The following is a 12,363-nucleotide window of genomic DNA, read 5'->3' on the forward strand; positions in this document are numbered from 1 at the left end:
GCTTGCCGCTTCCTTGTTATTCTTCAAGGTAGCATAATATTCCATTGTGTGTATGTACCACAATTTGTTTCTCCATTCTTCAGTTGATGGGCACTTTGGCTGTCTCCATCTTTTTGTTATTATAAATAGTGCTGCTATGAACATTGGTGTGCAGATATCTTCTCGTGTTGTGGCTCGTTTTTCTTGTGGGTAAATACCAAGTAGAAGAATTGCTGGATCATAAGGTATTTCTATTTCCAACCTTCTGAGGAAGCGCCATATTGCTTTCCAGACAGGTTGGACCATTTTGCAGTCCCACCAGCAATGCAGGAGTGTCCTAGTCTCTCCACATCCCCGTCAGCATTTATTGCCCTCTATATTTTTTATCTTTGCTGTTATTGTTGGTGTGAGATGATATCTCATTGTTGTTTTGATTTGCATCGCTCTAATGGTTAGTGATCGTGAACATTTCTTCATATGTTTGTTGGCTGCCTGGATCTCTTCCTTAGTGAAGTGTCTGTTCATGTCCTGTGCCCACTTTTTAATTGGGTTATTTGTCTTTTTCTTGCATAGGTGTTGTAGTTTCCTGTATGATTTAGAAATGAGTCCCTTGTCTGATGTGTCATTGCAAAAGATTTTTTCTCATTCTGTGGGTTCCCTTTTTACTCTTCTGGTGAAGTCTTTTGATGAACATAAGTTTTTAATTTTTAGTATGTCCCACTCATCTATTTTATCTGCTGTTGTTTGTGTGGTTTTCAAAATGTTTTATAGTCTGTGTATTCCCAAAATTAGTGCCCTCACATTTGTCCCGAGTTTTTCATTGATGGCCTTCATAATTCTGGGATTCACATTTAGGTCCTTAATTCATGTTGAGTTGGTTTTTGTATAAGGTGTGAGGTGAAGGTCTTGTTTCAGTCTTTTGCATATCATTTTCCAGTTCTGCCAGCACCATCTGTTAAAGAGACTATCCCCTCCCCATGAGATATATTTAGGTGTTTTGTCAAAAATCAGTTGGCTGTATGTAGATGCATTAATTTCTGGATTCTCGATTCTGTTCCATTGATCTATGTACCTTTCATTGTACTAACACAGGTATTTTAAATGCCAGCAGTGTCACCCATGGTGGACAAGTTTTAGCTTTTTCCAGATGAAGTCATATTAGGAAGAAGGAGAGACAGACTACTTCCAAATATTTAGTCAATAAAAACCTTATGAATAACAGTGGAACACTGTCAGCACCAGAATATTGAATGCTGAAACATGATGAAGAGCACCAGAATATTGTCAGATATAGTGCCAGAAGATGAGCCCCTCAGTTTGGAAGGCACTCAAAATAAGGGAAGAGCTGTCTTCTCAAAGTTGAGTTGACTATGATGACACGAATGGAGTAAAGCCTTTGGGACCTTCCTCTACTGGTGGGACACAATTCAAAATGAAGAGAAACAGTTGCAAATATCCATTAAAAATCAGAACACGGAACGCATGAAGTATGATCCTTGGAAAATTGGAAGTTGTCAAAAACTAAATGGAATGCATAAACATTGCTATCCTAGTTATTAGTGAGCTGAAATGGACTGGTATTGGCCATTTTGAATCTGACAATCACATGGTTTACTATACTAGGAATATACTATACAGCTAACCTTAGCTGTTATTGCTAAGGTACTATTGAGTCAAGTTTGACTCATAGTGACCCTGCACACAGAAGAACAAAACACTGTCTAGTCCTGCATCATTCTTACAATCGTTATGTTTGAGTACACTGCTGCTGCCACTGTATCAATCCATCTCATTGGGGTCTTCTTCTTTTTTGCAAGCCCTCAACTTTACTAACCATGATGTGTTTCTCCAGGAATTGGTCCCTTTTGATAATGTGAAGTATAAAAGGTGAGGCCTGGTAATCCTAGCTTCTAAGGAACATTCTTCCTGTACTGCTTCCAACACAGATTTGTTTGTTCTTCTGGCAGTCCATGGTACTTTTAATATTCCTCTTCAATAGCTCAGAGTTCTAGGACTATCCTCTGCATCTACTTCATCCAGTTTACTGAATATTTGGTGCAAGGGTCCACACAACCTTTCTACCAGTCCATCATTATGATTGCCCTGTATCAGTAATATATTTTTTTATTGCTAACTTTAGGGATATACTTCTTAGCAGTCTTTCTTTCATACCACAGCCACTTGATTCATGGAAACTCCTAGTCACCATGGAAAGTTTATTTTGATTTCTACACCTCTTTTATTAAAAGGAAAGCAATTGAGTGCACATCTCCCAGGACATATAGTGGTAAACTGCTGAATTTTACACACCATAACATACACAGACATGAAAATATAAAAGAATATGAAGCAACATATATGATTTCAATTATATGACATTCTAGAAAAGGCAAAGCTTCAGAGCCAATAATAGAAATCAGTTAATTCCAAGGGCTGAATAGGGGTGGTGGGGTATGACTAGGTGGAGCAAAGTAAATTTATTAGGGAAGTTTAAGTATTCTGTATATTAATGTAATAGTGAATTGTTGTTGTTGTTGTTGTTAAGTGCCATCGAGTCGGTTCCGATCCATAGTGACCCTGTGTAGGGTTTCTGAGAAGCAGCTGGTGAGTTTGAACCGCTGACCTTGCAGTTCAAATGACTTTGCAGTCTGGTGCATTACCCACAAAGCCATAGCTGTTGTTAAATGCCATCCAGTCAGTTCCGACTCATAGCAATTCTGTAGAGCATTTCCGAGGAGTGGCTGGTGAGTTTGAACTGCCAATCTTGCAGTTCACTTCAACTCTATGGTCGAGTACTTATCTAAAGCACCACAACAAAATTTCAGTGCATAGATGATACTATGCATATTTTCAAAACCTATGGACTTAAAACAACAACAATAAACAAACCCACAGCTATTGACTCAATTTCAACTCCTAGTGACCTTTTAGGACAAAGCAGAACTGCTCCATAGGGTTTCTAAGGCTGTATATTTTACAGAAGCAGGCTACCAAACCATGTTCCCAGAATGTGGCTAGTGGGTTTGAACCACTGATATTTTTGGTTAGCAGCCTAGTGCTTTAGCCACTGTGCACCAGGGTATCTATGGACATTATTTAATAATAATTTATAAATATTAATTCAAAAATAGTAACAAATGTACCCCATGAAAGCAAGATATAATAGAGGAAATTATGGGCAGGGAGACAGACAGTATTTGGGAGTTCTCTGCATTTTCTGCTCTATTTTTTCAGTAAATCTAAAATTATTCTAAATTATAGTCTATTAGTTTAAAAATATAAAATACAAACAAAATTGACTCTCTAATATCTTTGCTTTGTATTCCAACAGGATGGATGCAATAAATTAAGTTATATATCCAAAATCCCACAATTTTAACTCCTGTAACTTCTCTAGGTTATATACTACTACAATAACCTGTTATCGTTCCACACTTCAATCATATTGGACTTTTTTGCAATTTCCCAAACAAAACTTATCCTTTTGATTATGTATGTTGTTGTTAAGTGTCATCGAGTTGGTTCCAACTAATAGGGTTTCCAAAGAGCAGCTGCTGGTTTGAACCACTGACCTTGTAATTAGCAGTCCAGTTATGATCCTACAGCACCACACCAGGACACAAACTCTCTCTCTCTCAATATATATATATTGGGTAAGTCAAAAATTATCCACACCACTCTGGCTATAGAATTTATTTTAACCAACTTTTAGAAAATACAAATACACCATTTTTCAAAATAATCTCCTTGCTTTTCAATACACGTTGTCCACCTGTCAACGAGCTTTCATATTCCTTTATTAAAAATGTTTTAGGCTGAGCTGTGAGCCACGAATGAGCCGCTGTCTTCACTTGTTCATCAGAGGTGAATCTTCATCCTCAAAGGGCTGCTTTCAGGAAACCAAGCAGGTGAAAGGCCAATGGAGCAAGATCAGGACTATAGGGAGGATACTTTAACACCACCTCAAAATGAAGTTTTTGCAGTGTCAACAGTGTGGACAGAGATGTGAGGACATGCATCATCAGGCAAGACCATACCACCCTTGGATAGTATGTTTAATCTGAAGTTTAGGCTTCAGCTCTTCCATGGGCATCTCACTGTAACAAGTACTGTTTATTGTTGAACTTTTTTCCTGATAGTGTTTCACTACTGGCCCTTGAGACTGCAAGAAAACTGTAAGCATCAATTGTCCTGCTGATGGTTGACTTTTGAACTTTTTCTTGGTCAACGATTGAGGATGCTTCCATTCATTACTCTGCTATTTACTACAGGCTCATAGTGGTTAGTTATGAATTCATATACCATCATCAATAACAGCTTTTTTGAGAAACATTTAACCTTCCTTCAAGGAGCTCCAGTAGTGTAGTGGTTACAAATCGGGCTGCTAATTTCACAGTCAGCAGTTCAAAACTACCAGCTGTTCCACAGAAGAAAGATGAGGCTTTCTGCTCCTGTAAAGATTTACAGCCTTGGAAACCCTGTACAGGGTCGCTATGAGTTGGAACCGACTCCACATAACATAACAACAACATTCCTTCAAGTGTCCATCTAAATGTTGTTTGCAGATGTCCAAACGCTTCTGTTTATGCTCTTCCATGAGTTGTCTCAGAACCCTATTGCACAAACTTTTTGAAACCAGAGTCTGTCTGGATTATTTCATAGGCAGACCAATGTCTGATTTGTAAACCATTTGCCACAGAATCCCCTGTCATTTGTTTATTCAACAGAAGCATTTCATGTGTATGTTCAATGTTGTCATTCTCCAAGAGTTTGAGCAGATAATTTTTGGCTCACCCACGTATATAATCAAAAAAATAAATTGTGCTTTGGTAATTGCATAAAAGTCCAGTATGACTGAAGTGCAAAGCTATTTCTGTCTCTACACATGTGTGGCACTGTTGGGTAAGCACTGGAGTGGGAACCACAAGGTTGGCAGTTCAAACCCATCGGCCACTTCTCAGATACCCTATACAGGGTTGCTGTGAGTTGAAACCTATTCAAGGGCACTGAACAATAGCAGTGCCACCAAGTCATTTCCAACTCTTGTTAGTTCTGACTCATAGCGATTGATTTAGACACTTCTCATGCCTACATTGGAGGTGTTTGGTCACCACTTTTGACTCCTGCATCACTGTTTTCCACTTATCTAATTAGGAGAATTGGTTACTATGCAACGTGCATGATACCCTTGTTTTCTAAAATGCAGATTATATTTCCAGCAGGATTTCAACTTTTTTTTACCACTTCATATAGCATATTTGTTCACCTACATTTTGAAATTTTGGGTCTGTTCAAGAGCACTTCATCAGCCATGACTGAACCAAGCTAAACTGGTTCAAAATCTTGTTTTATTTCCCCCATCTTTCTATCTCCAGTTCCTTAAACAAAGCCTGGAATAAATCATTTTTAAACATATGAAAGAGATGATTTAGCCAAGGCCATCCAGTGAGAAGGGATTAGTGTTCATAAATAGTGTGATTAATGATATAAAACTGCAAAGCTATTAAAGAACTAAGGAATTGTGGTCCGTAATGCTTGCCATAGGCATTTTTCTATTCCTATTATTATTTGCACAATCTTAAACTCAGACACCACTCAAATAAAAACAATCTTAGGCTCTGCTTACATAAAAAATAAAAAAGAAGAAGAAAAGGGGAGACTTGCTGATTATTCATTTAATTAAAAAAACAAACAATTATCTAAATCGGTGATTCAAACCACAAGAGCATATTTACTTGAATTACTTGGTTTGGCTGTTTACAATGATCAAATCAACTAGATTGCTCTCTACCTCTTTTCACCTTGGACTATGAGTCCTCCAAAGTATTTCTCACTCCCTCTGAGATGTGGTTAACAAGTGAACAGGAATCCATAGGGTGCTCTTTACATATTACAAGCCTTGGGCTGTTGAAAATGCTAAGTACCTGAACTATGGCTCTTTCAGGTAAGATTGCATTTGTACTAGGCTTATGCAAGTGTCCATCCATCATCTAACCCCATTCATTCATTTATTTAGTCAATGAACTGCCCACTAGGCACAGGCTCTCTGTCATGTACTAAAGATATGACCCTACCTTCCTACCTTCGTAAAGACATGATCCCTGCCTTCATGAAGATTGGAGTTCAGCAGAGTCACAGCACCACAATAATACAGTGTGACAGGTGCCAAAGTAGAGAGCAGGTGGGGAGCTGTAGGTGTCATGTGAGAGTACTGTCTGCCTCTATGACTTCTTTTTAGAGATCCCAGCAGCAGTTTCTACTGATGCAGTCTTATAACTGAAAGAAATAATTGATCACTAAGGTTTTGCCAAGGATCTCTGGTAATATATTGTGTATGCACTGAACTGCTAACCACAAGTTCAGCAGTTCAAATCCACCAGCTGTTCCATGGGAGAAAGTGAGGTTTTCAGCTCCTGTAAAGATTTACAGCCTTGGAAACCATGTACAGGGTCACTATGAGTTGGAATCAACTGGAAGGCATTCAGATACAACAGCAGCCACAGATTTTGTCATTATTTACCATTTCAACTTGAGTACTGGTGTGGTGCTATAGGTTAATGCTCTGGACTGCAATGTTGGTGTGAACTGCAAGGTCAGTGGTTCAAGCTCACCAGCTGCTCCTTGGAAACCCTATGCAGGGTCGTTATGGGTTGGAACTGACTGTTGTTAAGGCACTTAACAACAATAACAACACTGACCTTATTTAGCATGTGCTTTACCTAGTCTAACAACTTACCCTGACCTCGGGAACAGCCAGAACAGGTCCTGATGGCCACACAGTTGGTGAGATCAAAATTAGCAAAGGTTGTGTTTGAGATCATCAGCTCCCATCTTTTGGGAGTTTTAATTCCAGCAGACATACACAGGCTTCCCTGTGACTTAAAAGGGAAAAGAAGGAGAGAGAAAGAAGAAAAAAGAATAAAAAGCAAAATGAGACAAAAGGCACACAAAAACAATTTAAGGAATAAAATGATAAGTTAAAGATTAGGAGAAAATATTTGCAAATCACATATCCAACAAAGGGCTTGGATCTATAACATGGAAAAATTCTCAAAACTCAACAGTAACAGCTAACTAAATTTAAGCATTAGGGAAAAAAAACAACTTGAAAAGACACTTCATCCAAGAGAACATAGAGATGGCAAATAAGCACATGGAGAAAAATAAAACAAAAAAACATTTGTCATTATTAATCATTTCCCTTGCTGTCAAGTCGATTATGACTCAGTGACATTACTATAGGACAGGATAGAACTGTTTCAAAGGGTTTCCAAGGCTGCAATCTTATGGAAGAAGACTGCCACATCTGTCATCCACAGAGCAACTGGTGAGTTTAAATCTCCAAACTTTCAGTTAACAACCAGTGTTTAACCTTTGTTCTACCAGGGCTCCTCATTAGCCAATGAAAAAAAACAATCTTAATCCCGTGGAGTCAATTCCAGCTCATAGTGACCCTGTATAGAGTTTACAAGGCTTTAAATCTTTGCTGGCTCAGAAAGCCTCAAATTTCTCCCAATGAGTAGCTGGGAGGTTTGAAGTGCTAACATGTGGTTAGCAGTCCAATGCTTATCCCATAGTGTCATAGCTTATAATGCCATTAATCATTGTTGTTGTTATTGTTAAGTGTCTTCAAGTTGGTTCTGACTCATAGTGACCCTGAATAGGGTTTCTAATGATTGATTGGTGGGTTTGAACTGACAATTTTGTGGTGAGCAGTCCAGTGCTTATTTTATAGAATAGAACTGCCCCATAGTAGCTCCTAGGTTGAAAACCTCATAGGAACAGATTGCTGTAACTTTTCCTCCAGGGGATGGGGGTTTAATAGTGGATTAGCAGTGAAAGCGCTGCCAGCAACAATATAGAATACCAGATGAAGCAAGTTCAGGAGATGGTCCCAGAACTCAGAACTATATATAAAAGAATATTTAGAAAGTTTGAAGGCTTATAGCCAGTGGAATTCGTAGCAGAGGCAAGAAATTTTGTTTTCTGATCTACAGCACCTAGCCATCTCCCGGAGCAGCCATCTTGGGCATGACGGAGCAGGAGAAGGGTCAGAGAACCACTCTCACAGCAAACTTCTGATAATTATCGGAGATAATGGTATGGACATTCTTTTTTATCCTTTCTCTGTTCTTTGGCCTCTCGCTGTCTGTGCACCTTCACTCTGGTGACTAGAGGAGGTGCCTGAGCAAGTGGACCCCCACCACTACTTCTGGAGAGTTCTATGCATGCACACAGTTCTGTCCAGCAGAGATTTCTGGATCCAGAATTGCAAAAGTGGGAGGAGTCACCAGGAACTGCTCAAAACAGAATGGTCTCCCAGAATAGCCCAAGCAGGCCAAGTAAGGGGCATTAAAGTCATACTCATATTTTGCTACAGGTTTTTTTTTGTTGTTTTTTTTCTCTTCTTTTATGCGATTAAAGACTGTAATACAAAATCTGTTTCTTATTTTGTTTTTTTTGCGTTGTTATTTTGGTTTTTGACCCCCATTTTACCTTCAAGGGGCTCCTTATCTCTCTACATTACCCCAAAAGAGACAACAACTGTGGTCATATAGCCAAGCTGCAATCACACCCTATAAACTCCCACCATCCAAGCAAGAGCCAATACAAGCTGCTGTACACCAGGTAGACAGCCAACACCTGCTACAGTTACTCTGAGTTGAGTAATAATAAAAGTGAAAAGGGAACCCCATCTCCTTATAGAAACCTCAATAAAAGGCTAATAGAAACCTCAATAAAACATTAACATACATTCATTTGATTACTGAAAACCTAATTTTTGAAGATTCCCAAGAAACAATAGAGCATTGCAGCACATGTCCACAAATGGGATAGAGTAACTGACACAAATGAGCTAGATGTAGACCCAGACCTCCCACTGGAAAGAGGACAGGCCTTGAACTGCCTGAGAAGGAATTCAGGAAAATGATATTGAAGTGCATTCAAAATCTTCGAAAAGTGTTTGTGAAAAATAAGGAAAAAGTCAGGAAAGTGCTTCAGGAACAATCAAATAAGTCACATACAGTATTGGAAACAATCCAAAACCTGCAAAAAGAAGACCAAATTATTAGTAGTAAAATATCAGAAATGGACAACACATTGAAGGGCAAAGAAGTAGAACTGATGAGATGGAAACCAGAACCAGTGAGTTGGAAGACAAATTTCTCAATACTGCTAAGAAAGAAAAAAGGATAAAAATATCTGAAGGTATTTTTCATGTTGGACAACATGAAGAGGAATAGCTTAAGAATTATTGTCATTCTGGAACAGGAAGAATCACACAAGTTCACAGAGGAGATAGTTGAAGAGCTTCTGGAAGAAAATTTCCTAACATCCTGAAAAATGAAAAGATAAGCTTTCAAGAAGCTCAATGAACCCCAGGAAGGATAGACCCCAAAAGAAAATTACCAAGACAGATCATAACCAAGTTCTCCAAAATCAAAGACAAGGAGAGAATCCTGAAAGCAGCTAGGGAAAAGAGATGTGTTACTTATAAGGCAAGCAATTCAGATTAAGCTCAGATCTCTCCAAAGAAACCATGCAGGAAAGAAGGCAATGGGGGGACATATGTAAAACCCTTAAAGAAAAAACTGCCAACCAATAATCTAGCCAGCAATGCTGTCAATCAAACATGACGGAGTAATAAAAACAATCCTGGATAAACAGAAGCTAAAGGATTTTTCCAAAACCTACCCAGCACTTCAAAACATCCTAAAGGGAGTTCTTTGGACTGAGCGTCAACAAGAACAGACAACAACCAGAGAATGACATATGTGTCAGCACCACCTGGAACTCAATTGTCAGATAAAAGAGTCCAGATCAGAACAAAACTAAAAGAACAAATTCAGAGGACCTGGAAGGTCAGTTTATGATCAAAACAATTACAATGCAAAAGAAGATAAAAACATAGGAACAGAGATCCAGGTGCTGAGAAGAACAGGTAGATCGCTGGATAAGATAGACTGTTTAAAATGGAGGGAAAAGTTAGTAGAATAAAAGGTAACTGCAAAGGAAATTAATACTTCACAACATACCAAGAAAATGAAAATCCAAGAAGAACATGGAAACATTAAAACTATGAATAAACTGACAAGAAAAAATATATTAAAAAAAAAACAAAAAACCCATGAACTTAGCACAGGAAGGCATGCAGAACAAAGAAGCCAGCAGCACCACACACACACACACACAAACACCATAATGGCAGCAATTAATTTATTCCTATTGATAATTACTCTGAATGTCAATGGATTAAATCCACCAGTTAAGAGATGGAGAGTGGTGGAATGGATAAGAAAACAAGATCCTTCAATGTTCTGTCTGCAAGAAACACATCTTACACACAGACAAAAATAGACTAAAAATTAATGGATATAAAAAATATATACCAAGCTAATTGCAATTAAAAGCAAGCAGGAGTGGCAATATTAATGTCTGATAAAATAAACTGTAAGGCAAAACCCAGCATAATAGATAAAGAGGGACATGATCTCATGATTAAAGTGTCAATTGAACATAGCCATAATAAATACACTCCCAATGAAAGAGCTCCAAAATATATAATGCAAACTCTAATAGATTTGAAGAAATAAATAGACAAATCTACAATAATAGTGGGAGATTTTAATACACCACTTTCAAGAAAAGATCGATCAGAAAGAAACTCAACATAACATTTCCTCCATGGAGAAGATGGTGGGCCCAAACCACCAACTGTTCTGTAGCAACTGAGTGAGTACTTAACCATAGCACTACCAGGGGTCTTTATTAAATGAAATACTATGTAACAGTTAGAAGCCAGAAGGGATGGTGAGATTTTGGCTTGCTTATTTTGGACACATCATCAGGAAAGTCAAATTACTAGGAAAGGACTACATGCTTGGTAAAGTAGAGAGTCTGTGAAAACAAGTAAAATACTACTAATGTGATGCACTGACTCAGTAACCTCCACCAGGGGCTCAAACATATCAAACATTATGCAGATGGCATAGGACCAGGCAATGTGTCTGTCCTTCACTTGTAACAGAAGGATGCCATGAGTCAGAGCTGACTTGATGGCAACTCATAACAACAGTCAAAAGAGCAAATTACTGCAGCACATAAAAACATGGATTAATCTCACAAACATTATAGTGTGCAGAAAGAATCAGGCACAAAATAGTTTAATGCTTTATAATTCCATTTATATAAACTACCATAAAAGCAAACTTAATCTATATCAATAGAACTCGGAATTGTGGGGAGCATTGACTAGGAAGAGGCATAAAGAGACTCAAGAGGGCATGGATATATTCTATTTCTGGATTTGGGAAGTTCATTGAGCTGTTCTGTAGTGATATGTATACTTTTCTCCAAAAATACTTCTATAAAACATTTATTTTAAAAAGTGAACCAAATAAAAGAGAATAGTAGCATAGAAGATAACATGATGGTAAAGAAAGAAGTTAAACATTTAAGGTCCTTGAATTTTACAAGTGAAGTTTAACGGTTCTGTTGTAATTTAGACTTACATGCATGTTAAAAAGATCAGACCAATAACTAAAATAATTATAACAGAATGAATAACTTTCAAATGAGGAGTGGAAAAATAAATAGTTTCATGCAAGACATTTTAAATTAGGAAAGTAGAAGGGAGAAAAAAAAAAAACACAGAGAAAATGGATTGCAACTGGAAGCACAAAATAAGATGCTAGAAATAAATGCAAATATATGGCAGACATCAACAAGGATGGTAATTGAAACCACTAGAGAAAATGAGATTTCTCCCAGGGAGAGCAAGTATATTGGGAAGATAAGGGACCCTACAACAGAATTTAAAGAAACAAGAAAATGAAAGGTTTAAATTGAGGAAGACTAATCCACAAGTGAAAAAGAGAAGTAAGACCTAGAGAAACAGGAGGAATAATTAAGTAATCCTATCAGTAAAAAGGAGTCCTGGTGTGGCACTGTGGGTTAATGTGTAAGACTGTAAAGTCGGTTTGAACCACAAGGTCGGTGGTTCAAACTCACCAGACAGTCCTTGGAAACCCTAAACAGGGTTGCTACGGGTCGGAATCGACTCAATGGCACTTAACAACAACAATCAGCAAAAATACAGACATCCTAAAGGTAGAGTCTCCAAGAACATTTTTAAGAATGAGAAAGGGGGTGTTTATTAGATAGAGCACTAGAATGGTATGTTGTTGCTGTTAAGTGCCATGGAGTCACTTTCAACTCATAGGAATAGTGTATAGGACTTCCAAGAAGCGACTAGTTGTTTTGAACAGCCGACCTTGCAGTTCAAACCAACATATGATCCTGATGGAAAATATTAAGCAAGCTTCTCAATTTTATTCTAGGAGAAATATGAACACTTTTCTCAAAAACATAGAGTAGCCATTT

The 12,363-nt window shown here is 37.9% G+C and overlaps 1 protein-coding gene across 1 annotated transcript in view; it reads right to left on the reverse strand.

Annotated features, from left to right (window-relative positions):
- PKHD1 (polycystic kidney and hepatic disease 1 (autosomal recessive)) overlaps positions 1-12,363 on the reverse strand; it is a 722,421-nt gene that overhangs the window by 369,617 nt on the left and 340,441 nt on the right. Inside the window, 1 exon segment of the mRNA XM_006835767.1 lies at positions 6,716-6,851. Within this exon segment, the coding sequence (XP_006835830.1) occupies positions 6,716-6,851 (136 nt within the window).

This window comes from Chrysochloris asiatica, unplaced genomic scaffold, assembly GCF_000296735.1.
Source record: "Chrysochloris asiatica unplaced genomic scaffold, ChrAsi1.0 scaffold00019, whole genome shotgun sequence".
In the NCBI taxonomy this organism is placed as follows: domain Eukaryota; kingdom Metazoa; phylum Chordata; class Mammalia; order Afrosoricida; family Chrysochloridae; genus Chrysochloris; species Chrysochloris asiatica.